General features: G+C 39.7%; 1 protein-coding gene across 50 annotated transcripts; it reads left to right on the forward strand.

The window, feature by feature from the left end:
- Window positions 1-303: 303 nt before the first annotated feature.
- Window positions 304-25349, forward strand: LOC102149883 (tripartite motif-containing protein 5). Of its 50 annotated transcripts, none has more exons than XM_070273341.1 (12): window positions 410-548; window positions 4293-4525; window positions 4750-4776; window positions 11877-11974; window positions 12415-12622; window positions 15666-16148; window positions 16741-16836; window positions 17488-17718; window positions 21617-21639; window positions 22854-22954; window positions 23246-23272; window positions 23554-25349. In XM_070273341.1, the coding sequence occupies exons 6-12, from the start codon at window positions 15726-15728 to the stop codon at window positions 24186-24188; spliced, it is 1536 nt and encodes a 511-aa protein (XP_070129442.1). In that variant the 5' UTR covers window positions 410-548; window positions 4293-4525; window positions 4750-4776; window positions 11877-11974; window positions 12415-12622; window positions 15666-15725; the 3' UTR covers window positions 24189-25349. The 50 variants fall into 50 exon arrangements, with proteins under 50 accessions (XP_014597248.1, XP_023501654.1, XP_023501641.1 ...); XM_070273337.1 differs by lacking the exon at window positions 4293-4525 and adding an exon at window positions 7647-8934; XM_070273338.1 differs by lacking the exon at window positions 4293-4525 and adding an exon at window positions 7647-8934 and having other exon boundaries at window positions 11882-11974.
- The last annotated feature ends 463 nt before the right edge of the window (window positions 25350-25812 follow it).

The raw sequence follows: 25812 nt of genomic DNA on the forward strand, positions 1-25812 counted from the left end.
GGAAAGATACATCATTCTACTTGGTGAGAAAAATCCAGGTACAGGTATTCTTCTGTAAGATTTTTCTTAATGCCTTTCATTTTCTTCTTGCATTGGGTCACCTGTAGTTGTCTGGGGATAACAGCCCTGCGAAGATCTGACAACGCTGGTCTTCCCAAAGTGCTTCTGTGACTCCACAGTTTTGTGATTCCACAATATAATAACTGGGATGATATATTGATTCACTCATGAGTAATGGATTGTCCTGGTCCTGGCGGCCACGCCCGGCGCAGGCCTCCAGCTCCGCCTCCCAAGTCTCAGCCCACCGGCCACTCGCCACCAGCCAAGCCGCCGGAGGGACGCCGGGACGCGGACCCGGAGCAGGCGCGCCGGCCGAAATTCATAATCCGGCGCGCCGGAAGGACAGCTTGTGTCACTTCCTGCCGTCACGCAGCCACAACGCTCTCCCGCGCCGGGCCGCGGGAACTTTTGTGCTTCACCTGAGGGCCCGCGGTGGCCGGGCCGATTGTGATTGGCCGGCAGGAGCGGGCGGCGGCGGCGGCGGGGCGGTGAGTGCTGGGCCTGCGCGGCGGGCTGGCGGCGGAGCGTCTGTGGAGCATGGAGAGGTGGGCGGACCGAGCCGCCCTGGGCGGCCTGCGCGGGCCCCGGGAGCGACCGTTCGCAGTGTTCGTGCAGGCCCCTCGTTCATTTATTTTAGCAACTTTATTCATGTATATTACAATTCGTTCATTTAAAGTGTATAATTCAGTGATGTTTGGTATTTTCCATTCTTAAAATATTAAAACAATTGTGATAAAACATGTAACATAAAATTTAGTACGGTAACCATTTTGAAGTGTATAATTCAGGGACATCAGTTACATTAACAGTGTTGTACACAAATCACCACTGCTTATTTCTAATTTTTTTTCATCCACCCAAACAGAAACTCTAACCGTTAGGCAATAACTCCCCTTTCCCCCTTCTCCCTGACCCCACCTCCTGATAACTGCCAATCTAATTACTGCCTGTATGAATTTCCTCCTCTCCGTACTTCTGTAGGCAGAATCACACCATATTGGTCCTTTTGTGTCTGGCTGATTTCATTTAGCATAATGTGGTTAAACTTCATCCATGGTGTAGCATGTATCAGAATTTCATCCGGTTTTGATGGCTGAATAATATTGCATTGTGTGTATACACTTCATTTTATCTGCTCATCTGTTGATGGACATGGGTTGTTTCCACTTTTTGGCTATTGTGAGTAATGCTGCAATGAACATTGGCATAAAAGTACCTGTTTGTGTTCCTGCTTTCAATTACTTGGAGTATACACCTCTGAGTGAAATTGCTGGATCATAATTTTAACTGTTCAGCTTTTTGCGGAACCCCCAAATTGTTTTCCATATGACTGCATCGTTTTCCATTCATACCAGCAATATAGAGAGTTCCAGGTTTTGCATATCTTTGGCAATACTTGTTAATTTTTATGATACGTTTTGCCGTTTCAAAGAGTGTGAAGTGGTATCTCCTTGTCCTTTTGATTTGCATCTCCCTCATGACCCATAATGCTGAGCATATTTTCATGAATTTATTGGACATTTGTATATCTTTTTGGAGAAATATCTATTCAAACTCTTTCCCCATTTTTTTTTTTTTTTTTTTGAGGAAGATTAGCCCTGAGATAACTGCCGCCAGTCCTCCTCTTTTTGCTGAGGAAGACTGGCCCTGAGCTAACATCCGTGCCCATCTTCGTCTACTTTATATGTGGGACGCCTACCACAGCATGGCATGCCAAGCAGTGCCATGTCCGCACCCGGGATCCAAACCGGTGAACGCTGGGCCACTGAAGTGGAAAGTACCTACTTAACCGCTCCACCATTGGGCTGGCCCCAATTTCCTCATTTTTTGAATGGGATGTTTTGGTTTTTGTTGTTGAGTTGTAGGAGTTTTTTGTATATTCTGTATATTAATACCTTAACAGATATATGATTTGAAAATATGTTCTCCCTTTCTATGCATTGTCTTTCACACTCTTCACAGTGTCCTTTGATGCACAACAGTTTTTACATTTGGTGAGGTACAATGTATTTTTCTTTTACTGCCTGTGCTTTTTGTGTCATATCCGGAAATTATTACCAAATTCAATATCATTAAGAACTTTCTCTATTTACTCTTCTAACAGGTTTATGGTTTTAGATTTTAAGTTTAAATCTTTACTTGATTTTAAGTAATAACTTATGTATGATGTAAGTCATCCATTAGTAATATTATTGTAACCATTGTAATATTGTTAGCATCTTTTTGGAAATAATTTGCTAAAAATTAGTAAAGAGGTGTCAGTCAGCTAAGGGGTAGACTGCATGGGACATTTGTGTTTGTGTCCAACTTCAATTCAAATACCTTTTTTTTTTTGTAACACTCTTTTCAATTACACTTGGTGGAACCATCTCTACCCTCAGTCCATGTACTTGGTTCGGGTTGATAAAATCAGTAGCATCCAGGATGTGTATGTCCCTCAATTCTATGTTAATCAGCATACCTGATTCCTATATGTTTACCAATGATGCAGCAATTATTTTAATCATTTAATCGTTGACCCAGTTCAGGTCAATGATTTGTGTGGCTTAGAATTTTATTATCATGATTATAAAGAGAAATTCTCTTTTCTATGAGGTAGTATATTAGAGATCATCATTGAAACTAAGACGTTCCAGTTGATGCTATATAGAGTCTGCAAAAAAAGACAACAGAGCAGGTAGAAAATAAAATTTTCAAAAGGAAGAGTAGATTCTGATGACAAGATTTTTGCTTAAACACATGGCTAAGACTAAAGTTCTTCCTGCCCCCTGGATTTCTTCTTCTTTCTTTTAAGTTTAAGTCATTTTTGGTTTGGTTTTTGTCATATATAACCCCAAAAAAGCCTAGTGGAACTTTTCTGCAGATATAAAGCCAACTGGTGGCCAACTCTTTGGTACAAAAGGGTTAGTTTGGAGAGGGGAAACTATATTGGCACATTTCTGTTAAAAAGTATTAATCAAATAATGGCTATGATGGGGAAAAGAAGATGACTAAAATAAGTTGTGGATATAGAGTAGACTGCTTACTACAATACGGGAATTAGGATAAGATACTATAATTTCTAAGACAGTGACTGAGGGGATAATAGTAACATTCCGGACAATTGCATGTGAATAGCTTGGAAATAGTATTTTAGGTTTTAGATTTTCTTAGGTGCTGGTCCCTGTGGCTTATTTTATACTTAAAAATTGATGAGATCACCTATAGGTAGTATGTAGGAGATGTATAGAGTTAGGAGAGGCAGGCAAAGGAAGCGTTGATTGGAAGTGCATGTTTCCTTGTATCTGCAGCATAACAATGTATACTTCTTGAAGACTATTATGAATTATTCATCTTTCATTCCCTTTAATCTGGAATGATGTCTGGCAAATAGTAGATTTCACCTGTATTTGTCTCTAGAATAAATAAATACTTAATAAGTTAATGAGGTCTTCTCGTAGATGTATGTAACACATTAGTAGGCCTCTTCTCTTCCTTTTGAACGTATCCCATCTCCAGATACTTGAAACATCTTTCCAACATCCTCACATGAGTCCCCAAGGATGGTTGGTCTGAATCTTATCTCTACATTTTGTATCCCATATTCTGACCAGGTATGGTCCATTTTTGTGTGAAGACAGAATTGTAGCCATGAGTGTTAGGGGATCAAGCAGAATTTTTTCAAACAAACCACAGGGCTGGGGAATTTGAGTATTACATTGTTTCAAATTGCTGATCACAGATGAAAGTTGTCAATGGTAGGAAATGTGGCTGGTAGGAGGTCACAGAATTAGAGCCAACAAAGGTATTAGAAAGGAGGGGTTACTCTATCAGAACCCCATGACTTTAGTCATTTTAGCCAAACCTCAGTCTCTGCCTCACCTCTTGTTTCCTATTTGTTAGGTACTTGTATTATAACAGGGAAGATCCTTTCCTTTTATATTCCAGGCCCCCAAATTTTTCACAAAAACAGCTCCTTTATACTTAGTTCTCTTCCTGAAAATAGAAAAACTAAGGTCTTTGGAGGTGGCTTTCTTTGGATTTCTAAAATTAGACTCAAGTTTCTAGTAATAGTGGCTTTGTTCCTGGTGCCAATAATTAATCTCTTCATGCTTACACACTTTATCATCTTGTAGGAAAAATGTTTTCTTATGGCAACAGTTGACTACTCACCTGGTAGTATCAAGATCTTCCCAAACTCATGAAATTCAGACTACTATTAATTTAGTCATCATATCTTCTTCTTTTCCAAGTATGTGTAACATTACTCCAGAGAATGTGACCTGAAATGCTAATCTCTGGGCATCTGGACTGGGATAACAGGCTTTGGAGACCCTTCAGACTTCGAGCACAGGAACCCCACACATGACAACCTAAACTCTTCAGGAACCAGGTTCTGGAGCCTCTCTACTATCATCTGCCTGGGACCTGGTGGAACCACTGAGATGGCAGTGACTTCTCCATGCAGCAAATAGTTTTTTCAGAGGTGTGAAATACCATGGGGGTAAAAGAGAGGAGGTAGGCCTGACAAGAAGGGAGAGATCCTGTGCTACAGATGTGATCAGATATAAGGGGGAATGGCCAGGTTTTTGCTTTGTGCTCTCATTCACCAGTTCATAGCCCTCCCCTGTTCCCACTCTAGAGAGAGGATTGGTATCAGGGTTTACTCCTTTGCTTCTAACAACATCATTGCAACTTTTGTCATTTCAGAGCTGAGAGAAGTCCAGTGCTACTACGGTAAGAAGAAATTAGAGTCTTCACATTTCCATGTTCTGATCCCTTTTCAGAATTTGTCGTTATTAATAGGTCCCGTGATTTTAGCTTCAGGTGTTCTCTGTTGGCTGTTCCTCCCCATCATGTTGAGGTTTTGCTAGACTATGAAACAGGCACTGTCTCGTTTTTCAACGTCACAAACCATGAGTCATTCGTTTACAAGATCTCTAAATGTCACTTTTCTCAGACTGCTTATCCGTATTTCAATCTTTGGAACTGGGCAGCTCCTGTGACTCTGTGGCCACTGAGTTCCTGAACCTTCTGTTTCCCTCCTCCACTTCTTGTAGTACTCCTTGTTCTGGCTTTCATCTGTATACCTGTGCTCACCTGCAGCAGGTATACCATCTCTTCCTTGTTGTCTCACTTCTTTCCTTTAGTACATTTACTCATCCTTGGGATAGACAATGTATCTGGTTGGAGTTAGGAGAGATGCTTATTTGCCATTTACCCTTTTTGTATTGTCAAGAAAGATGTCTAATTCCTGCTAACGGTGGAATAGTATTGATATAACATGTTTTCCCTCCCATTTCTCAATATTTCCGTTTATTCCTGATCTGAAAAGACATGGAAAAACCTGTCTGCCACCATGCACTTTATCTAGAAGAGGCCATAATCAACCTCCCCCCACCAACAGCAACCAAGGAGTCTTTGTCCATTTGTTGCACAGGATATACTGAGTTCACCAGGGAGTCAAAGAAAGGAAAACATAAGCAATATATGTACCCAGAGTGAAGATTTTATGTACAGAATGTTTGAGTTCAAACCCTGTTTCTTCTTTTACAAGATGTGTAATGATGAACAATTTCAGGGTTTCTTTTTCGTAAAATCAAATTGGGATTTTAAACTATGCCTAACTCAGATCCATGTGTAAAACTAAGTGTCAATGAAAAGCAGCTATTTAAGTGTCTTGCACAATATAATAAATATTTTTTTCTCATGACTACTGAAGAGTACAAGTATGTCAATGGCCTTGGCAACTGATATGTGTCCCTCAGAGGAACAGTAATTGATACCACTAAGGTCTCATTTCTCAGACTCCGCTGTCAAGACCGCTCCAGTTCCAGTCTTGTTCTATAGAACATTTTATACTGAGGTTGGGACCGTTATTAAGGCCTTTATTAGAAATGGTTCTGAAGGCTGCTAAAGTAGGGGTTTCCAAAAATCTACTCACCAGAGGGAGCCATATGTAAGGACAGCTACCTTTAAAAGGGACAGGTTTTTGCTGTTCAGGGCTTTTCCTTCCATATATATATGGGGTATACTCAAGCGTTTGAGGAAGATTATCCCTGAGCTAACTACTGCCAATCCTCCTCTTTTTTCCTGAGGAAGCCTGGCCCTGAGCTAACATCCGTGCCCATCTTCCACTACTTTATATGTGGGACGCCTACCGCAGCATGGCTTGCCAAGCAGTGCCATGTCCGCACCTGGGATCTGAACTGTCAAACCCCGGGTCACCGAGAAGCAGAACGTGCAAACTTAATAGCTGCGCCACGGGGCCAGCCCCAAAGGTCCACATTTTCTTAGAGGATGTGCATTATAAACTTGGGCAGCCTGCCACACAGCGCCCACATCAGCATATAGAAGGGTAATAACTTGTCCGAGTGGAATGAAAAAGAAAGCACTTGGTCTGGGAATGGTGTATGCGTACACACTCATACTCACACACACACACACACACACACGCACACACACACTCTCAGGTACATATATAACTATGCATAAAAAATATATAGACATAGGGGCTGGCCCCGTGGCCGAGCGGTTAAGTTCGCGCGCTCCGCTGCTGGCGGCCCAGTGTTTCGTTGGTTCAAATCCTGGGCGCGGACATGACACTGCTCATCAAACCACGCTGAGGCAGCGTCCCACATGCCACAACTAGAAGGACCCACAACGAAGAATATACAACTATGTACCGGGGGGCTTTGGGGAGAAAAAGGGAAAAAATAAAATCTTAAAAAAAATATATATATATGTATATATATATATAGACATAGGATATCATTATCACAGTTAATCTTTAACAATGTCATATGAAGAAGGAATTCCTATGAGGAAGCTGAAAGAATTTAAAAACTTATGAGATATTCCCCAGGGTCCCATGGCTAAAGAGTAGAGGAGGCAGGATTAGAACTAGATCTGAGTTTCTCCAGCTCAGGTGCCCTCTCTGCGGTATACCCCACAAAGAAAAGTAGGAGCCAGATCCCCTAGGATGTGAGGTAGGAGGGAGAACCCATGGGATGCTGATCTGCAGATGGATCTGGGAGCATCATGGGAAAATCTTGGGTGCCAGGAAATAGAAGTTGATATGCTCAATCCATGTAGCCATTAATGAAGGAAGATCAGGTCATGGTAATGGCTAAAAGCAAGTTGGCTACTTACTGACCAGGGCACTCTTGCAGCTGACATGATGTAGAGGGTGAACACCAGACAATTAATAGCCTGGAATTGAGATCATTTATCTGATGATAATAGTTAATAATCTGAACTTTGAAGTTCATTCTCTAGTGATGTTGCTATTCAATGGCTCTTATTACATAAACTTTACAGGATTCAGCTCATCATCAGAAGTAAATATACAAAGACTTATTTGATGGGGATACTATGGGAATTAAATATTAGAATGTTTGTAATAGCTTCCTCATTTCCTAGCACTTAAGCACGTATTAAGATTAGTGTTGATTAATTCTCTGTTATTTGAAATAATTAATTTTAAGAATGAATCTTAATCTGCCTTAAATATTAGTACTCTTGCTTAGCTTTGAAACACACTAAGTTAATTAAAGAATCACAGATCATTTCTTAATTTCATTTTTTTTTTCCTTTTCTCCCCAAAGCCCCCCAGTACCTAGGTGTATATTCTTCGTTGTGGGTCCTTCTAGTTGTGGCATGTGGGATGCTGCCTCAGTGTGGTTTGATGAGCAGTGCCATGTCCACCCCCAGGATTCGAACCAACGAAACACTGAGCCGCCTGCAGTAGAGTGCATGAACTTAACCACTTGGCCATGGGGCCAGCCCCCTTAGTTTCATATTTTTGCGTACTAAATATTTCCTTTTTTAAAATCTTCACATATTTCTATTTCAGCTTACAGATAGTTACATGAGTACACAGTGATTCTATTTTTTCTCTAAACAGTCTTTTTTATTTTGCTTTTTAATAGTCAGATATCAGTCAAACTGTTTTTTTTTTAAATGTGGTAAGGACACTTAACGTGAAATCGAGCCTTTTAAGAAATGTTTAAGGAGTTGCTCTTCAAAAGATATAAAGTTTCAGTTATGGGAGATAAAAAGTTCTAGAGATCTACTGTACAACATTCTGCGTATATAGTCATCCATCACTTAGGCACAGGGATAGGTTCTAGAAATGCATCATCAGGTGATTTCATCATTTTGTGAACATCATACAGTGTACTTATACAAACCTAGATGGTAGCCTGCTACACACCTAAGACTTTATGGAACTAATCTTATGGGACCACCATCATGTATTTGGTTCTTCGTTGACTGAAACGATGTTATTCAGCACAGGACTGTAGTTAACAAACTGTGTTGTGCACATAATAAATATTTCTTCATTAGAAAAGAAACTTTTATCTTCAAAGGTACTTCGATTGCTTTTCATTTTAATGACCGGGGCCACTTCTTAAATCCCAGTGAATACACTAGACATAAGTTGATTTGACATTCTTTTCTATTTCCACAGTAATTCCCTCTCAACAGAAAACTTTTCTGTTTGCCCATTCTTCAGGTTGCTTGTTCCCATTACGACTGCGGTGATAGAAGAAGGGTTAGGAGTTTGGTCATGGGCTCCCTCAGCAATGCTGTGGGTCAAGGTTTCTTTTCCCTTACCAGCCTCACTCTTTCCAGTGAACTGAAAGGCTACAGCAGTCGTCAGGAATGAAGTAAAGCCTGTTCTCCTCCTGCAGTGAGAAAGTCAGGCAAACGCTGCAGCACTGAGTGTTCCTGCAGTGCATGGTGGTGTCCTCGTGTCTTTTAGCATTTTTGTTTCAAACTCTTTATCAACTAATTTAAGAGCTGAGAGAAATAAAAATAATGCACTCCTTGGCCAAACAGTGTCTGCTCTGGTCCCTGTTTCACAGGAAATTCTTCAGTTATGCATTCCAGGTTAGATATATGCAAACACACACACATACACAAACACACACAAATACACATACACACAGTCTTCAAAATCTCATCCATGGGCACTAGAGAAAATTGATTCTTATCCATAATCCCTTTCACTTCTGCTTTCCTGTCATCCTGTTGCTACAATGACTGAGGACGTAACTCATTGAGGAAACCAGTTCAAGTTGTGAAACAACTTAAGGAGAAAAGTACCTGCGTTAGCAAGCACAAAGGGCAAGTTCAAGACACCCTTTTTATAACAGCATCTCTGGCCCCTAAATGAAGCCTTTTCCTCATAAAAGTATGAAGCCTACAAGTAGCTTCTTCTCAGCAACTGTCCTGAGAAAGTATTCTGGACTGAAAATAAAAAGTTTATAGGGAATCAATTGTGGATTCTGTCATGAACAAGTCCTCTAAGTGGCAATTACTCTATCTTGTATTCCTGTGACCATAGCATTGTGTTACACCATGAATTTGTGAGATGCGTGTCTAAAATGAGAGTTTGGGGGAAGTTCATGGGACTCTCAGGGGATAAGCAGGCTTCATCCTGCATGTTCATCGGTGGACAATGAGCAGGCAATGGTGTCTACAACCGTCACTGGTTGGTAACCAGACATTTCTAAACCCTGAGGACCTGAGATCCTTTTTGGAGTAGAGAACATGATTTGTACTCAATGATAGGAGGTTCCAAAGATCATCTGATTTGCTCAGGGATGATGATGGAGGATCTATGGATTCTGATTCGTAATCTCTCTATATTGTTCCTTCTTAGGTCTGTTTTTGATTTCAAACCTTTAGCTAATCCCCTGTGTCTCCCAGTGCCAGGAACCTTGCCAGACCAGGTGACTTATCTCATGACCCAGAGGTAGAAAGTGAAGCATTCTTTATCTCCTCAGGGTAGTTTATTTGGGGACATTGTTGAAGAGGTGTATTAAATTTAATTGTCCAATTATTCACTGCCAGATTACAGACTGTAATTGATTTTAAATTTTCTCCTTGTGTCCTATGACCCTGCTTAAATTACTAATTCTAATAGGTTCCTCTAAATTTATCTTGATAGTCTATATAAACTGTTATGTCATCTGCAAATAGAAACTGTTTTATTTCTTCTTTTCTGCTATTTATACCTTTATTTGTTTTTCTTGCCTAAATTTTTGGGCTAGGACATAAAGTTGAACAATGAACATGAATGATGAGTGTTGAATGTTTAACCTTGCCTCTCCTCCTCCTTGGGCCATATCTGCCGCCAAGGAACAGAGCTCCCCTGAGAGATCAGGGGTGATAAGAACATATAGGAAGAATTTCCATAAGGAGTATCTTTACAACGTTTAATAAAATGAGATGCTTCTTTGGTGTTAATAATATGAAAAGACATCAGAAGAAGTGACATGATAACAAGATCCTGAGACCCATGAGAAAAGGTTAAAGTAAGAGTGTCGCTTGAGTTGACCCTCTCTCTTCCTGTGAAAAGCACAGTTCACTCCAGACTGACTCACTCAGATGATGGATCCCTGCCAAAGCTCTCTCACTTTTATCCTGACTTCCCCTTATCTGACTACATCTTACTGGATTAAGGTTGACTTTGGGTATTGTAACCTCTACAACATCCTCCTTGTACACTTCAAACTTCCAAGGCATTTCTAGGCACAGAGCTTTGGAAATATCACAGTTCATCTGTGTCACTAGCATTATCATTATCACAGTTCACCTGTGCCACTTAAGACAGAGTTTTAGAATTTTACATTACTAAATATAGTAATACATAGTCTGAGTTTTCCAGAGAAGCACTACCAATATGATATATAGAGAGCTATATAGATCATATACACCTATATAATATATTGGCTCACATTATTATGGAGGCTGAGAATTTCCTGAATCTGCTGTCGTCAAGCTGGAGAACCAGGAAAACTGGTGGTATGATCAGTGTCTCTCAAGGCTTGAGAACCAGAGCAGCCAGTGGTGCAAGTCCTAATCCAAGGGAGAGGACGACCTAAGCCCCAGCTCAGACAGGCAGGCAGAAAGGAAAAGGGGCAAATTCTTTTCTCCTCTACCATTTTGTTCTATTCAGGCCCACAACAAATTGGATGATGCCCAGGCAGAATTGGGAGGAAAATGAAGTTTACTGAGTCGACAGGTTTAAATGTCAATCTCCTTTGGAAATATCCACTCAGACACACCCAGAAATAGTGTTTAATCTGGGGACCCCATGGTTAGTCCAGTTGACATGGAAAATTAGCCATTACGATTATTTTCTGCCTTTATTTTTCATATGCAATAATAAAGAGATTATATGTTAAATAGTATTGGATACCAATGCCCAAAAAAATGACACTTCATATAGTTTTATCTTCCCAGTCTAGGAAAAGTGTCATTCCAGCCATATTGAATCCACATTCTGAAAGTCAGCATCACTGTGCTTTGACTGTGATAAGCCCTCTCAGTTACCACCTGAGGCAATTTCAGATTTGGATAGCCATTCCCTCTCACATGACCTCATGGGATATAGACTGGCCAGATTCACTTAGCTTAGCTGGTGGATGCAGGACAGTAGAGAGCATGCCTGTATGGCTGTCTCAGGTGAGCCTTCCTTTTTGGTACTCACCATGGTAAAGGAGGTTCTTCATTCCCACCTCATGACAGCTCACTTGTAAAGAAATAAGACAAGGTGGGTGTGTGTGAAATTCCATTGCCTAGGGAAGCCTAGTACTCCAAAGGACAAATTACCTTGAAGAGCCAGAAACAGCTTCCAGGACTAGAACTGAGACAGGAATAAGAATATAGTCGCTTGCCCATTTGGCCCAGGCACAAACCTTGTCACTTCCCAGGGGCTTCATATGGAGGCCTCTAATTGTTCCATAGTTTCTATTGTCCTTTTCTGCCCTCCTTTAAGAATTTAACTTTCATTTTCACTTCCTCCCCTGGATCACTTTGTGAAGATCAGGCCCTTGGTTTTTTGAGTGAATCCTGACCACATCTGCTCCCAGCCTGCCTTCAAATCTCCAAGGAGACAGGGCTGCTCCATTGGTGTGTGAAGGTGAGTTGAACAGTTTGTAGAGGGTGGAGATTGTGAGACTTCAGAGGAAAGAACTGAATTTGCTTGAGTGAATTTAACTTGTGTTCAGGAAGCTGTTCTGAGGATGGAAAATGGCCCAGCTCACAGGTTTCCTGCTGAGAGTGCTGACTGAAGTGCAGTCTGGGGGAGGGGTGGTCTTAAAAGAAGGGAGGTTTGGAGAAGGGAAATACTTTGTTTCTTTCATGGAGAGACTGTTATTTCTCCAAGCTGAATTTATCTCTATCTCCTCCCAGTTCGATACTTTTGAATTGTCCCTTGCTAAGGACAGCCAGTCTCCTGGCTTTACCAGAGGTAGAAAGTCCCTTCCCCCAACACCAGAAGCACAGGCAGAGGGATGTTTGCATCCAAGTAGTTTAATGTTTATCAGTGGAACAATCTAGTATTTCTGCATGTCTCTTTAGGTAAATTCTCATCACCGGGGCCTCTCCGTGCTTAGAAACCATGACGGAATGACACCTGGCACTTATTCACTTGACCAGACACAGGAAATTGGCACAATTCCTTAAAAAAATCACTAACCTTGCTCATCCTTCTCCATCAGCCATACGTGCCAGAAGGAGACCAAATTCAGATGAGAGATCAGGAGCAAGAGGAGCATGTAGGAAGCATGTATGGAAGTGGTAACTTTTCTAACTTTAATAAACAAAATGAGTTACTTGATTGATGTCACTGATATAAACAGGGTTCAGAATAAGAAGTATGCTAACAAGATCTTGAGACCCATGAGGGAAGGAAGTTAGAGTAGGGCATCCTCTGTATTTACTCTCCCTTGCTATAGAGTGTACAGCTGTACCCACCTTACTCAGGCATATGCAGGACACCAGTCAAATCTCTTTTCTCACTCTGACTTCCTCTCATGTGACCCAATCTTACGTTATCAAAGTTGACTTTGGAGACTATCTACTCTGCTACATATTCTTGCCCTCCACTCAGCCATAAGTTAGTGTCGGGCACCTGTCTTCTGAGCTCATACAGTATGCCTCTGTCATGCCAGTTATCACAGGGATTTAGAATTAAGTTTTTACTTTTCTGCTTCAATGTTTACTTTGCTAAGATTATAAGGAGTTTATAATAAATTATATTAGATGACTACCTGGCAAATAAAACATAGCATAATTTTGTTTTCTACTTTATTTAAGAAAAGTGCCTCTTTCCATTTAACATCAGTAATTTGTGGATTCATCATGCTTAAAGAAACCATTTTTCTTTTCAGTGACAAACTAAGAAAGTTCTGTCCATATCCTTATTGTTTAGACTTTTACATAGTTAATGTCTTTAATGTCTTTTTTTGCTTGTTCTTAGCTAGGATCTGTGGAACATTTTGAGCTCATATGTCAGAAGACCAATGTGTAATGTACAATCACCTGACAACTATGTCAGCCAACCAACCTGGGAGTTCTATGAGGCAGACACCACTCATGTTCCCATATCTATCTCCCTGATTGCTGTGGAGCCCTTGGGACACTGCTTAGGTAGAGGTGGGGTCATTCTCCCTGTGAGAGGATTCTAGCTCCTCTGCCCCTGCCCTTCTTTGCCCATTCTGGCAGCAGCTGTGTTGACATAAGCTCCTTAGACCCCCACTATCAAAATAATTTTCTAATCCTACCTGGACTGTAGGCTCTTGATGCATTGATTATATCTTGAATGGGATGAGAAATAATTTCAAGCCCCAACCCCAGGTTTGCATCACAGCTTGAGTCATAAACAGAGGTAGGCATTATCATGTAATACCTACCTCTGGTATAAAATCCACGTCTGATCTTGCTAGTCATCAGATCCTGTTCTGGGCCATAGTCTCTGCAGCTAGGGGCTAACTGCATATGACTTTTGGACTATTTTCAGTATCTGTACTATTAGCTGTATTACACTTCTAGTTCACCTTCAGCCTCATTCTTTATCAGGTTCCCTTCATGTATGATGTATGTGGCACAAGTTGACATCTTTAGAAGGTCTAAATTTATCTCTATGCAGCCTTTATAGCTTTTCCCTCCCTGTGTAGGTCGAAGGTAAAATTTATTTGTTATCTCAAGCTGGAGATCTTTCTTTTACCCTCAAACTTTGGAAAATATCAAGACATTAACATCTACTGAAATCTTCCCTTTTGTTATTTATTGCCTCAAGGTCCAGAAAGAACTCTTCATATTAGATTGTGAGCACAGGGCCATATTGAGTCCAGGGCAGAGAATAAGCATCACAATGCTACCATTCTGTGATTCCCCTCCTCTGGCTGACCACCAGCAGCAGTTTGCAGTCTGGAGGGTCATTTCCATCTATGTGAGCTATTAAGACATCAACTGCCAGGTTCATGTAGCTTAGCTGGGGGATACTGGACAGGAGTCATAGCATGCCAGCATAGCTGCCTCAGGTGAGTTCTCAGTGATGGATCTACAGTGGTATAGGTAATACTTTATCCCTGTCATCTCAGCTTTATAAGAAGCCGAACTAGGTGGATGCATGTAAAACTATCATATGTTAGATAAGCCTATTGCTGTAAAAACTGATTACCTTATGAAAATCCATGAGCACTGCTTCCAGTGGCCTAAATTAGACACATTTGTTAATAAGAATAACAATTCCTCTTGTGAAAATTGAGGTCTGATCTTACCAACTGGCATTTAACATCTATACATAGTCTTCCCAGTTCAAATGCACTTTACACTTTAGGCCATTTTTATTATTGAGGCAGCTGAATGTCCACTTTATCGTAACCCAGTAGATTTCCCAGAAAGAAAAAAAAAATACTTACCAGAAGAAGAGTAACCTAATATCATCTTTACAGGAAGAAAGAGCTCAGGCCTTCTGGTAACCTTTTGTTCCCACATATCCAATCTGTGTCTCATTCCTATCCTTCTACCTCATCTTGACTCTCATTTTCATCTGCTGCTCTCCATTTCCCTCGTCACCTTGTCTCTCCAGATATCATCATCTCTCCTCTGAGCAACTGTGCATTCCTCCTAATTGATCTTCCCAATGCCACTCTGGATCCAACCAATATAATCTTTGTAAGTCACTTATTATCTCTCTTTACACATCTGATAAAGGATTTACTTTTCTCACATACACACATACACTGTCATATATTATGTCATGATAATAAGAGAAATCATCACAAATGTATAGTAAGTGATGGTAATGGTTGCATTATAAATAAGTTAGAGCAGGTTTTTCTATGAGAACACATCTAGAGAGAGTTCACTTAAGTATAAGAGTGTGTCAAGCTGATATCAGGAGCAGTATTCTATGCTGAGAGAAGAACAGGTATAATAGCGCAGAGGCATAAGTGGTTTGATGCTTTTAACACTGAGGATGTGTTTTTAACATAGTAAAGAACAAGCAATAGATGGTGGGTCACATGAGGATCCTGGTAGAAATGGACTCAGGTCATCTTTCATTCAGTGAAAGTAAAGAAAAATATCAATCGTTGCACAAGTATGGATGGGATTTGTCATGTGATGTGAACTGGGGGTAAGTCCATGAAATTATTATGAAAGTCCTTTCTACAAGGTCACCAAGCTCCTTTCCTTGTTTCTCTCCCATTTCTTTCTTGTTCTGTGATATTTTGGTCTTGTCTCATCCTTGATGTCTGCACAATTAGTTTCCTTTTGTTCCTACCTTTCTTATTCTGTCCCCTTTTACCTTCCCAATCATGCAGGGATCTGTGAGCTAGAGGAGCCTCAGAAGTCAAGACAAGTAGGACAGGTGAGCAGCTGCAATGGCTTCAGAAATCCTGATGAACATAAAGGAGGAGGTGACCTGCCCCATCTGTCTGGAGCTCCTGACAGAACCCCTGAGCCTAGACTGTGGCCACAGCTTCTGCAAAGCCTGCATCACTGCAAACAACAGGGACTCCAAGATTGGCCAAGAAGGAGAGAGCAGTTGCCCTGTGTGCCGAATCAGCTACCAGCTTGGGAACCTGAGGCCTAATCGGCCCATGGCCAACATAGTGGAGAGGCTCAGGGAGGTCAAGTTGAACCCAGAGGAGAAACAGAAGAGAGATCTCTGTGTACGTCATGAAGAGAAACTCCTGCTTTTCTGTAAGGAGGATGGGAAGATCATTTGCTGGCTTTGTGAGCGGTCACAGGAGCACCGTGGTCACCACACATTCCTCATGGAGGAGGTTGCCCAGGAATATCAGGTAAGAGACCAGGATGGAGACAAGATAGAGCAGAAAATGATACTTCATGAAAAATCTCCACTTTGCTTTGGACTTTAATTACCTTGTCACCATAGCCCTGGAGCCTGTGATCTCTTTTATTCCTATCTTCACCTCCTGAGGCCTGAAAGACGTTTCTGTGCATTCCATCCAATTATAAAAGGATAAGCCTACGATAAAGACTCTTAGCCAGAAATAGACACTTTTGTACCTTTTGCTAGTAGGTGGAGATTTGGTACCCAAGAAAAGCTCTAATCACCCTTTGAACAGGGGGGATAACTGGGCAGCTTGGTGGATTGAAAGATAAGTTCTTTCCTTCCCTCAGGATCAGGTTTTCTCTAGAACAAAGAGAATCAGTCTTCTCTTGGTGAGAGGATGCTGATTTCTAACACCTAAGTCTTAACACATTCACCATCTCAGGTTTTCTTCCAAGTCATAGATTCTAATTATTGTTCTCACAGTCTCTTTAAACTCTAATCTCTCTGGAGAATAGCCTGATTTCTTCCCCATTTATCCTATATTTTTATGCTGAGAAAGCCCAGTGCTTGACTCTGGTTTGATTTCCTTCTCACAGAAGAAGCTCCAGACAGCTCTGGAGAGGCTGAGGAAAGAGCAGCAGAGAGCTGAGAGCTTGGAAGCTGATGTCAGAGAAGAAAGAACTTCATGGAAGGTAGGAGGAGACACTTACTGAGGGAATTACGTGAAATCTGGGCAAGACCTTGGCTATTAGTCACAAGAAGCTCACTTCCTCTTTGTTCCCTGACAACTGATATGTCCAAGATCATTTGATAGTCCTCTTCCTTACCCTTTCCCTGATAGGGGTGGGGATTGAAAAGTGAACTTGTCCAAATGAACACAAACATTTGGAGGGAGGTGTTCACATAGATGGACTCTCTAGTGAGCATGGCTAGTGAATTCTGTGTTCCTTTGCTGTCATATTTTTGAGCCTTTTACTCTCCTCAGGGAAGACATTTGGCAATGGTTCGTGGTTCTATTGCAGTGTTCAACTTTTAGCAGAGGGTTGGATTAGGGGTCAGGAGTAATGCATAAAGTTTTGTTAATCCTGAACAGCTGTGTGAAAGCTGACCCATACCCAAGTATCCACGTTGGCTTAGGGTTTGTCTCAATAATACAGATTTGTGGGCATTATTTTCGAATATGGTAAAGAGAAAATAACAAGAAAAGTCAGCTTCCCCAAGAATTGCTCCCCTGCTTCTAAGTCACTTCCCTGTGAGAACTTCCCAAAGAAGATAGTTCTTTTTCTATCTCCCAGTCTTTGCCTGAGAGCCTCAGTACCTCTCTCTCTTTTTCATTCCTGAAGAATAAAATGCAAAATGAGAAAAAAAGTGTCCAGGCAGAGTTTAATCAAGTGAGAGTTTTCCTGGACTCTGAGGAGCAGAAGGAGCTGCTGAAGTTAAATAAAGAGGAGGCAGATATTCTACATCACCTCGCTGAGGCTGAGAATGAGCTGGTCCAGCAGAAGCAATTGGTGAGCGCTCTCATCTCAGATCTGGAGCATCGGTTGCAGGGGTCAACAATGGAGATGCTGCAGGTAAGACTTGGGAAGAAATCCCATCACCTGAGATATGAGAAAATGAAGACTAGTTTCCTCCTCCTCTGGGTTGCTGTGTTCTTCCTGACGGTGACACTAAGATTTCTTTGGTCCTGCAGTACCTTCCCTGAAACTATTTCAGAAGTTATAGGAATAATTGAATGGATAAGTAACAAGGGAAAATCTCAATTTTTATTAACTTATCAAGTGCAGTGCAAAAATTTGACCTTTGAGAGAAAATTCTCTTTTTTTTCCAGTGATACTCTATAGGCCCTTGTTATCTGAGGTCTATGTTAAGCATTTATCAGGTACCTCTTTGTGATCTAGCTTAGTCACAGGCAAATAAAGGCACTTCAGATTCCAAGAGTTTTTGTTGCTGTTTTTTTCCCCTGGTAACATGAGTTGAGATTTTACTTTATTTTTTGAAAAAAAATTTCTGAAGAACTGATCTTGTTCATCTTTAAATATTCATTAGAATTCACCAGGGAAGTTATCTCCCCCTGAGATTTTCTTTTTGGGAAGCTTTAAAATACTGTTTTTCCTTATATTAGGTTTATTTTGATTGTTTATAGTACTTGAGTCAGTTTTTGGAAAAGTTTGTCTTTGTAAGAATTGGTCCATTCTGTCTAAGTTGTCTGGTTTGTATTCATAAAGTTAATCGTAATAATACTTTATAAACCTTTTGATTTCAACAGCGCTCAGAGTAATGTTCCCCCTTTTATTCCTGATTTTGGTGATTTGCTTTTTCACTTTTTTTTGTGGTCAGTTTAGTAATGTTTGGTCAATTTTGTTGATTTTTTTCAAGAACAAGCTTTATTATTTCATTGAACTTTATTTTTTACCTTTCTATATCGTTCATTTCTGCTCTCACCTTTAATGTTTTCATTGTGTGTGTATGTGTGTACATGCAGGTGTGTGTGTATGTGTGTGTTAGGTTTAGTTGGCTGTTTCTTCTCTAGTATTCTTTAAAGTGGAAACTTAGATCACTGATTTGAGACTATCTTTTCTGATATAGTCTGTAATGATAAATGCATTGCTTTAGCTGTATTCTATACATTTTGATTATTTAGTTTTTGCTTTCACTTAGTTCAGCTTATTTTCAGATTTCCTTTGTGACTCTCTTGTTAACCCTTGCGATACTTGAAATTGTGTTGTTTAGTTAAAAAAATATTTAGTGATTTCTTAATTTTTCTTCTGCTGTTGGTTTCCACTTTTATTCCTCTGTAATCAAAGAACATATATTTAATTATTTCAGTCTTTTAAATGTATTAACCCTTTATTTTTGTGTGAGGAAGATTGTTACTGAGCTAACATCTGTGCCGGTCTTCCTTTATTTTATGTGGAGTGCTGCCACAGCATGGCTTGATGAGCAGTGCTAGGTGCATGCCTGGGCTCTGAACCTGTGAATCCCAGGCTCCTGAAGTGGAGCAGGCAAACTTAACCACTACATCACCAGCCCGGCCCCTGTATTGACACTTTTTTATGACCTAAACCATTGTATGTAGAATTTTTTCTATGTGAATTTGAGAGAATGTATATTCTGCATTCATTTGGTAAAATGGTCTAAAGATGTCAGTTAGGGTAAATTGGTCAGTAGTATACTCCATGTCTTCTAATCCTTGATCATTTTCATGTAAGCAATTCTCTCAATTATTGACAGGGAGAGGTATTCAGTTATCCAAATATTATTATTGAATTGTCTCTTTTTCTTTTCAGTCTCTGTATTTTGAACCTCTGTTGTTAGGTGTATGCACATTTATATTTCTTATATCTTTACATACTGAACATTTTATCACTGTGAAACTGTACTTTCATTCTCTCAAAATATTTATTTTCTTAAAGTCTATTTTGTCTAATATTAATATAGACTTGAGCAATTTTATGATTACTACTTGTATGGTAGATATTTTGCTATATTTTTACCTTTATCCTTATTTCTGTCTTTGAATCCAAAATATGTCTCATGCAAATAAGAGTAATTAAATCTTGCTTTTTATCCATTCTCGAAATCTTTACCTTTTAATTGAAGTATTCAGACAATATTATTTAATGCAATCGTTGATATTTTTGTGTTTAAATTATCCAGTTTGCTATTTGCTTTCTATATGTCTCCTGTAGATTTTATCCTTCTCTTTCTCTTAACTAGCTTCTTTTGTGGTAAACAAATGTTTTTAGTACAAAATTTTGCTTTCTCCTTTTCTAAATGTACTTTTTTTAGTTTTTTCCTAGTGTTTGCTCTAGTGCTTGTAATATGCATCCTATCCTATCACAGTCTACATGAGATTAACATGAACTTAGTTCCAGTAAAATACAGAAATTTGCCATCAACATTGCTACATTTCCTTCCAGCATCAACACAGTAATTCTTTTAATATGGGCACCTGATCCAATGTAGAAAATGCCATGCAGATCTCAGAATTTCTGTAATAATAGAAAAGAGACGTTCTCTTTTCTTCTGGAGTTTATATCAGAGATTCATGTTTCCTTTATGAAGTGAAAATAAAGTCAGTATAGAGAGAATAAATAGAATGTGGAGAAAGACACAGATCCTAATGACAAGTTTTGAGCTTCAGAATTAAGCTTTGACTAAAGCTATAACTGCCCATAAATCCTTTTTTCTACTTAATCTAATTTTATTTGGTTGTTGTCATATTATAACAAAAAAGTTTGAACACAGAGAACAAAACCATTTTTATGGTATTTGTAGACCCAGCTGTTGGCCTAGTTTCTTGTGACATGAAGGAAGTACACCTGAGGTAAAAAAGACCAAATACATTGGTACACATCTGTTCAAAAAAAATATAAAACAATATCTGTGTGGCTGGCCCTCTTGCCTAGTGGTTAAGTCAAGTGCCTTCTGCTTTGGTGGCCTGGTTCCATGGGTTCAGATCCCAGGAGTGGACCTACATCACTTGTCAGCCATGCTGTGGTGGTGACCTGCATACAAAATAGAGGAAGATTGGCACAGATGTTAGCTCAAGGCTAATATTCCTCAGCAAAAAAACAAAACACACAAAAAAACCATATCTGTGGTGATGAAGAAGATCAGATGGCTAAAACTGCTAAAGATGTGGACTAAAGCGACTTATTAGAGACTGATGTGCAGGGTAAATGTTATAGTTTTCAGGACAGTGGCCAAGTGGATATTGGTAACATTATGGACAATGGGGTATAAGAGAGGAGACAATTTGGCTGGTGAATAGAAAGTTACCTATTAGAAATTCTAAGTTACTGGTTTCTGTGGCTTTTTTACTATTGAATATATTAATCTGTATTTAAGAAGCAAACAGGTAAAAATGAAGAGTTGGGAATCAATTACACATATGTGTGTGTTTAATTAAAGGGAATAGATGAGGTCATCTTTAGATAGTATGTAAAATGAGAAGAGAAAGACTTGAGAAATGCCTAGATTAATATATTTGTTTACTTGTACCCTCAGGAAAAACTGTGCAAACTTCTTGAGGAATATTATTACTATTTGCCCATTTTTTATTCTCTAAAGCCCTGCATAATACTTGAGAAATAATAGTATGTCACTTTACTTTTCCACAAAATAAAGGAAAAGACTATGAATTATTCAAATTGTCTTATAAGGAGCCTTATGCCTTTTGAGAAAAAGTTATGGGGGCCTCTTTTTTTTCCTAAAAATCAGTCTCATCTGCAGATACGGGGAATCTCATGCTGTGCTTCCACCAGGGTAAAGCTGTTTCTATCTTTTAGGAAATGTGACAACTTCTCAAGAGCCTTCAGGAATGATTGCTCTGGGTCTTTATTTTTGGCTCTCACATTGGGACCATCTCTATACCCACCACTCCAGGGGTTGGTGAGGATGTGATAAAACTTTGTTAGTGGAGAGAGCATATCGTTTCTTAACTCATGTTTCCTCTTTTCTCCCTAGCATGTGAATGACATCATGAAAAGGTATGTGAGGGCGACCAGAGATGGTCCTTTCCTGCTGTGAAGTAAGGTTTAAAGTCATTAGAATTCTCTGATGGTCAGTTAGGACAAAATATTGCTCAGGGCGGTAAAAGTTTGGGTGGAGTTTTTATCTTAAATTTCTGTTCACACATCATGGCTTAAGTGTTCTCTAACTATTGAGAATGGACCAGATTCTGTGGTAGGGAATTTAGCTCTTGGGAAGTCGCAGAGTTTGGGTGAGTAGCAGTATTAGGGACAAGGCATTGCAGTATCAGAACCTTGTGACTTCCTAAAATTTATTCACCCTGCATGCCTGTGTCTGATTCAGGTTCCCATATTTCTTAGGTGCTTGACCTTTCCTGAGAAGGTCCTGTCTTCTTTATCTTCCAAGACATCTCTTTTATATTTACCTTTCTGCCCTGGGAATTGAAGAGACCAGGTGTTTCAGTATGATTCTGTTTAGATTTCCAAAAACAGACTTGAATCTCACAGAATATTTTGGCCTGGGGCAAACAATTGATCCAACTTGGTCATATACTTCAGAAGCCAGGATGGAAAGGTGACATCCTTCTGTCCATATTTGCACACCTACATGGCAGCATCTAGCTCTTTCTAAACACTTGAAATTCAGACCACTATTAGTTTGGTCTTTATAATGTTTGGTTTCCAATTGTTTATAATTGTTCCCTGAGAATCTGAAATCTCAGATGTTATTTTGAAGGCCTCCCTACTGCGGAGCAGACTCTGAAGATCTTGGTCTCTAGACAGTATTCCCACAATTAATATGTCTCAAACACCCGGCAACTAAGTTCTGCAACCTCATTTTCTGGTCATCTCATTGGGAACCCACATCCATGCAGTTGCTTTTTTACACGTTAATCTTTTTTAAGTAGCAGTATCTTGTTTTGTCTGTTAAATCTTTTATTTCATATAATTTCATATGCTTTCTAGGAGGTAGGGTGGGAGAGGTTAATGATATTATTTGAAAGGAAGAATCTGTTCCTAAGAGGTCAAGATCTTCCCAAGGTCACACAGAGGGTAAATGAGAAGGTGGACATGAGCACAGGTCTGCTGGCTCCCAGGTCAGCAGTTTACTGTCTCTTTTCTCAGAGCCTCCAGGTAAGAGGGTTCAAGTGAATCATTCAGTGAAAAGATAGGAAGTCAGTAGTTTTGGAGGGACAAAAAGAGTTGTATGGATCAATTTTTATCTTCCCTAGGAGTAAGACCTTGACTGTGAGGAAGCCAAAAACTCTTCCCGTGGAACAAAAGAGAGTGTGCCGAGTTCCTGACCTGAGAGGGATACTGCAAGCATTTAATGGTGAGGAATGTTAGAGCAAGGGGGTGGCTGTGGGAATTTGTGATAGCAGAGGCTAAATGGGGAAGAGGGTACACTTTCTAAGTCTGGATAGAAGAGATAAAAAGGATGAATATCATGTGCTGATTATATGATCATATTTAATGAGGAGTGGCCATGTGTCTGATTTATCCTCTCATTTACCAGTTGACTATCTCACCATAGTCCCCAATCCTTCCCCTAATCCGCACAGGAAATAGCTTTCAGCACTGACTCCTTTCCTTATATGTAATGTTATGGATTTTGTCATTTCAGAGCTCACAGACGTGCGACGCTACTGGAGTAAGTAGAATTCACAGTATCATCATGCCTACCCTGTTATCATCATCTTTCAGAATTGTGCATTTTCTAGTGGATCGCATGTTTAAGACCCATGTTTCCCTTCTAAAACACACATCCATATTATGTTTCTGCAGTGTTATATATCTCCCTCAAGAACAGAACAGAGTTCTTCCTAATTCCCACTCAAGTTATTCTCAAGATCTCTCTCACAATAGCATACGTTTATGATGTATAATAAAGCTACATCATATCTCTCACCCAACCCTGTAATTTTTCTACAGTTCACATGACACTGGATCCTGTCAACTCTAAATCAAATGTTTCCTTTTCTGCGGATCGGAGACAAGTGAGACCAAAGACAGATGCATATCAAAATTACAATTTTGATGATTGTGGTATTCTGGACTCACCAGTGAGACCACGGAGAAATGCATATTGGGATTATGATGATTATGATGTTCTGGGCTCCCAAGTTATCAGATCAGGGAAACATTACTGGGAGGTAGATGTGTCAGAGAAAAGTGCCTGGATTCTTGGGGTATATAGTAGAAGAAGCCCTGAAATCAACATGAAGATTTTATTTCAAGAAAGTGAAAATTATCAAGATAGTTACTCTAGATATCAACCTAAAAATGGCTACTGGGTTATAGGGTTACTAAATTGCTCTAAATATAATGCTTTTGAGAACTTTTCCCCCTCATGTCCTTCGTTCTTAACCCTCTCCTTAACTGTTCCTCCCTTTCGTGTTGGTGTTTTCCTAGACTATGAGGCTGGCACTGTCTCATTTTTCAATGTCACAAACCATGGATTTCTCCTCTATAAATTCTCTTCATGTTACTTTTCTCAAGAAACTTTTCCATATTTCAATCCTATGACTTGTCCTGTCCCGATGACTCTGTGCTCGCCCACCTCTTGAGCCTTCTTATACCCTCACTCACTTTGTAGTGCCTCTTGCCTTGGGTGTATTTAACACACTCAGGTCATTTGCGACATTCTCACCATCTTTTCCTTGCTGCCTCCCTCTTTTTCCACTTGAACATCCCTCATTCACCAATAGGATGTACAGTTTTTCTTGTGTCATATTTTTCCCAAAATCATGTTTGCATTAGGAGAGAATCTTAATTCATCATTTTCCTTCCTCCCAAGGAAAAATCACTAATGCCTCATAAGGAAAGATCAGTATTGAGGTAACACCTCTGCCAAATTTTTACGGCCTCATTTCCTCTACCACTGACTGTGAATATGAAGGAAAGCTTTCCAATAATTTTTGTACCTTATCGAAGACCTTGTATAGGAGTTATCCATGAAATAATGAGTCCTTTTGGTGTGTCAATTTACCCATGGTGCCTCTTATTCATCAAGGAGTAAAGGAGAAAATATAAATACTATGCACTAAGAGTGGATGTTTGTATCCAGAGTGTCTGAGTTCAAATCCTGTCTCTCCACATACTAGCAGTATAACCCTGAATGACGTACTTAAATGCTGTGTTTATTTTCTTAGAATAATCTTAGGATAGGAACTGCTTCATACTTAGGATCACTGTGTGAAGACAAATGTCATTAAGTAATAAATATTTGCTCTACTAATTACTGAAAAATATACGCTGTTTCAGTGTCTCATGAAATAGTTTCATTTCTTCAGGGGTTCTAGGGTTCTTTTTACTGAAGTTTCATTTTCCAGATCCAAGATACACTGCTCTGTTGTCAAGACTACTCCAGCTCTGCTTGTGATACATGGAGGGGGGTGTGTGTGCGTGCCTATCACAGTTAGAATTTTATTATAGTTCTGATGTTGATACACACTGGCCATTATCAAGTAAACTAAAGTCTATCAGGTTCAGTTTCTTATTTGTAAAAAAAAATATGGAATTTATTGAATGTAGTACTGTGAAATTTAAAAAACAGAATTTTTTCAATAACTTCCGTCATTTCTAGCATTAAGCAGTAATCCAACATGGTGTGTATCATTTTTTGTCTCCTCCTCACTGTGACTGAAATAAATGATGTTAAAAATACATATTAGTTTATTTTCAACATTAGTACTATTGCTTTTTTAAATAAACAATAACTTAAAGGATTACAATTTTTTTAATTATAGTTTATTGTAAATAAGTGAGTCTGTTTAGCCAGCCCATCTTATTATTTTTTCATTTTCTGCTGTAATTCTCTGTCATGAAGTTGAATTTTAATTTGTGCTCTCTTTACCCACTATTACAAAGTTATTCTTCGCAGTGATACGATAAGAGTCAGAAGTAGAATTGCTGAACTTCGAATGATGGTGTAGGTGTTTTGGGTGCCCTGGTCAGCCTTACTTTTGCAGTGAAGTGAAAGTTCTCAGGGACGAAGAGGAAAGACTGTTCTCCACCTTCAGTGAGATAGGAGGGGAATTGTTTCTTCAGTGGAGGTTCATTCAGGATGTGGTGGGATTCTCCATGTATTGGGTATTTTTATTCAAAACACTTCCCTCACCCAAGTTCAGAGTTAAAAAAAAACAAGAAGTGCACTCATTGGTCAAGTGGTATCTGCTCTCATCCCTGCTT

Source organism: Equus caballus, chromosome 7, assembly GCF_041296265.1.
Source record: "Equus caballus isolate H_3958 breed thoroughbred chromosome 7, TB-T2T, whole genome shotgun sequence".
Lineage (NCBI taxonomy): Eukaryota > Metazoa > Chordata > Mammalia > Perissodactyla > Equidae > Equus > Equus caballus.

Coding starts and splice junctions, on each gene's coding strand:
- LOC102149883 (XM_014741762.3), top strand. CDS start 15,726: ATGGCTTCAGAAATCCTGATGAACATAAAGGAGGAGGTGACCTGCCCC. Junction 16,837..17,487: donor AAGAAAGAACTTCATGGAAG/GTAGGAGGAGAC, acceptor TCATTCCTGAAG/AATAAAATGCAAAATGAGAA. Junction 17,719..21,616: donor CAACAATGGAGATGCTGCAG/GTAAGACTTGGG, acceptor TTTTCTCCCTAG/CATGTGAATGACATCATGAA.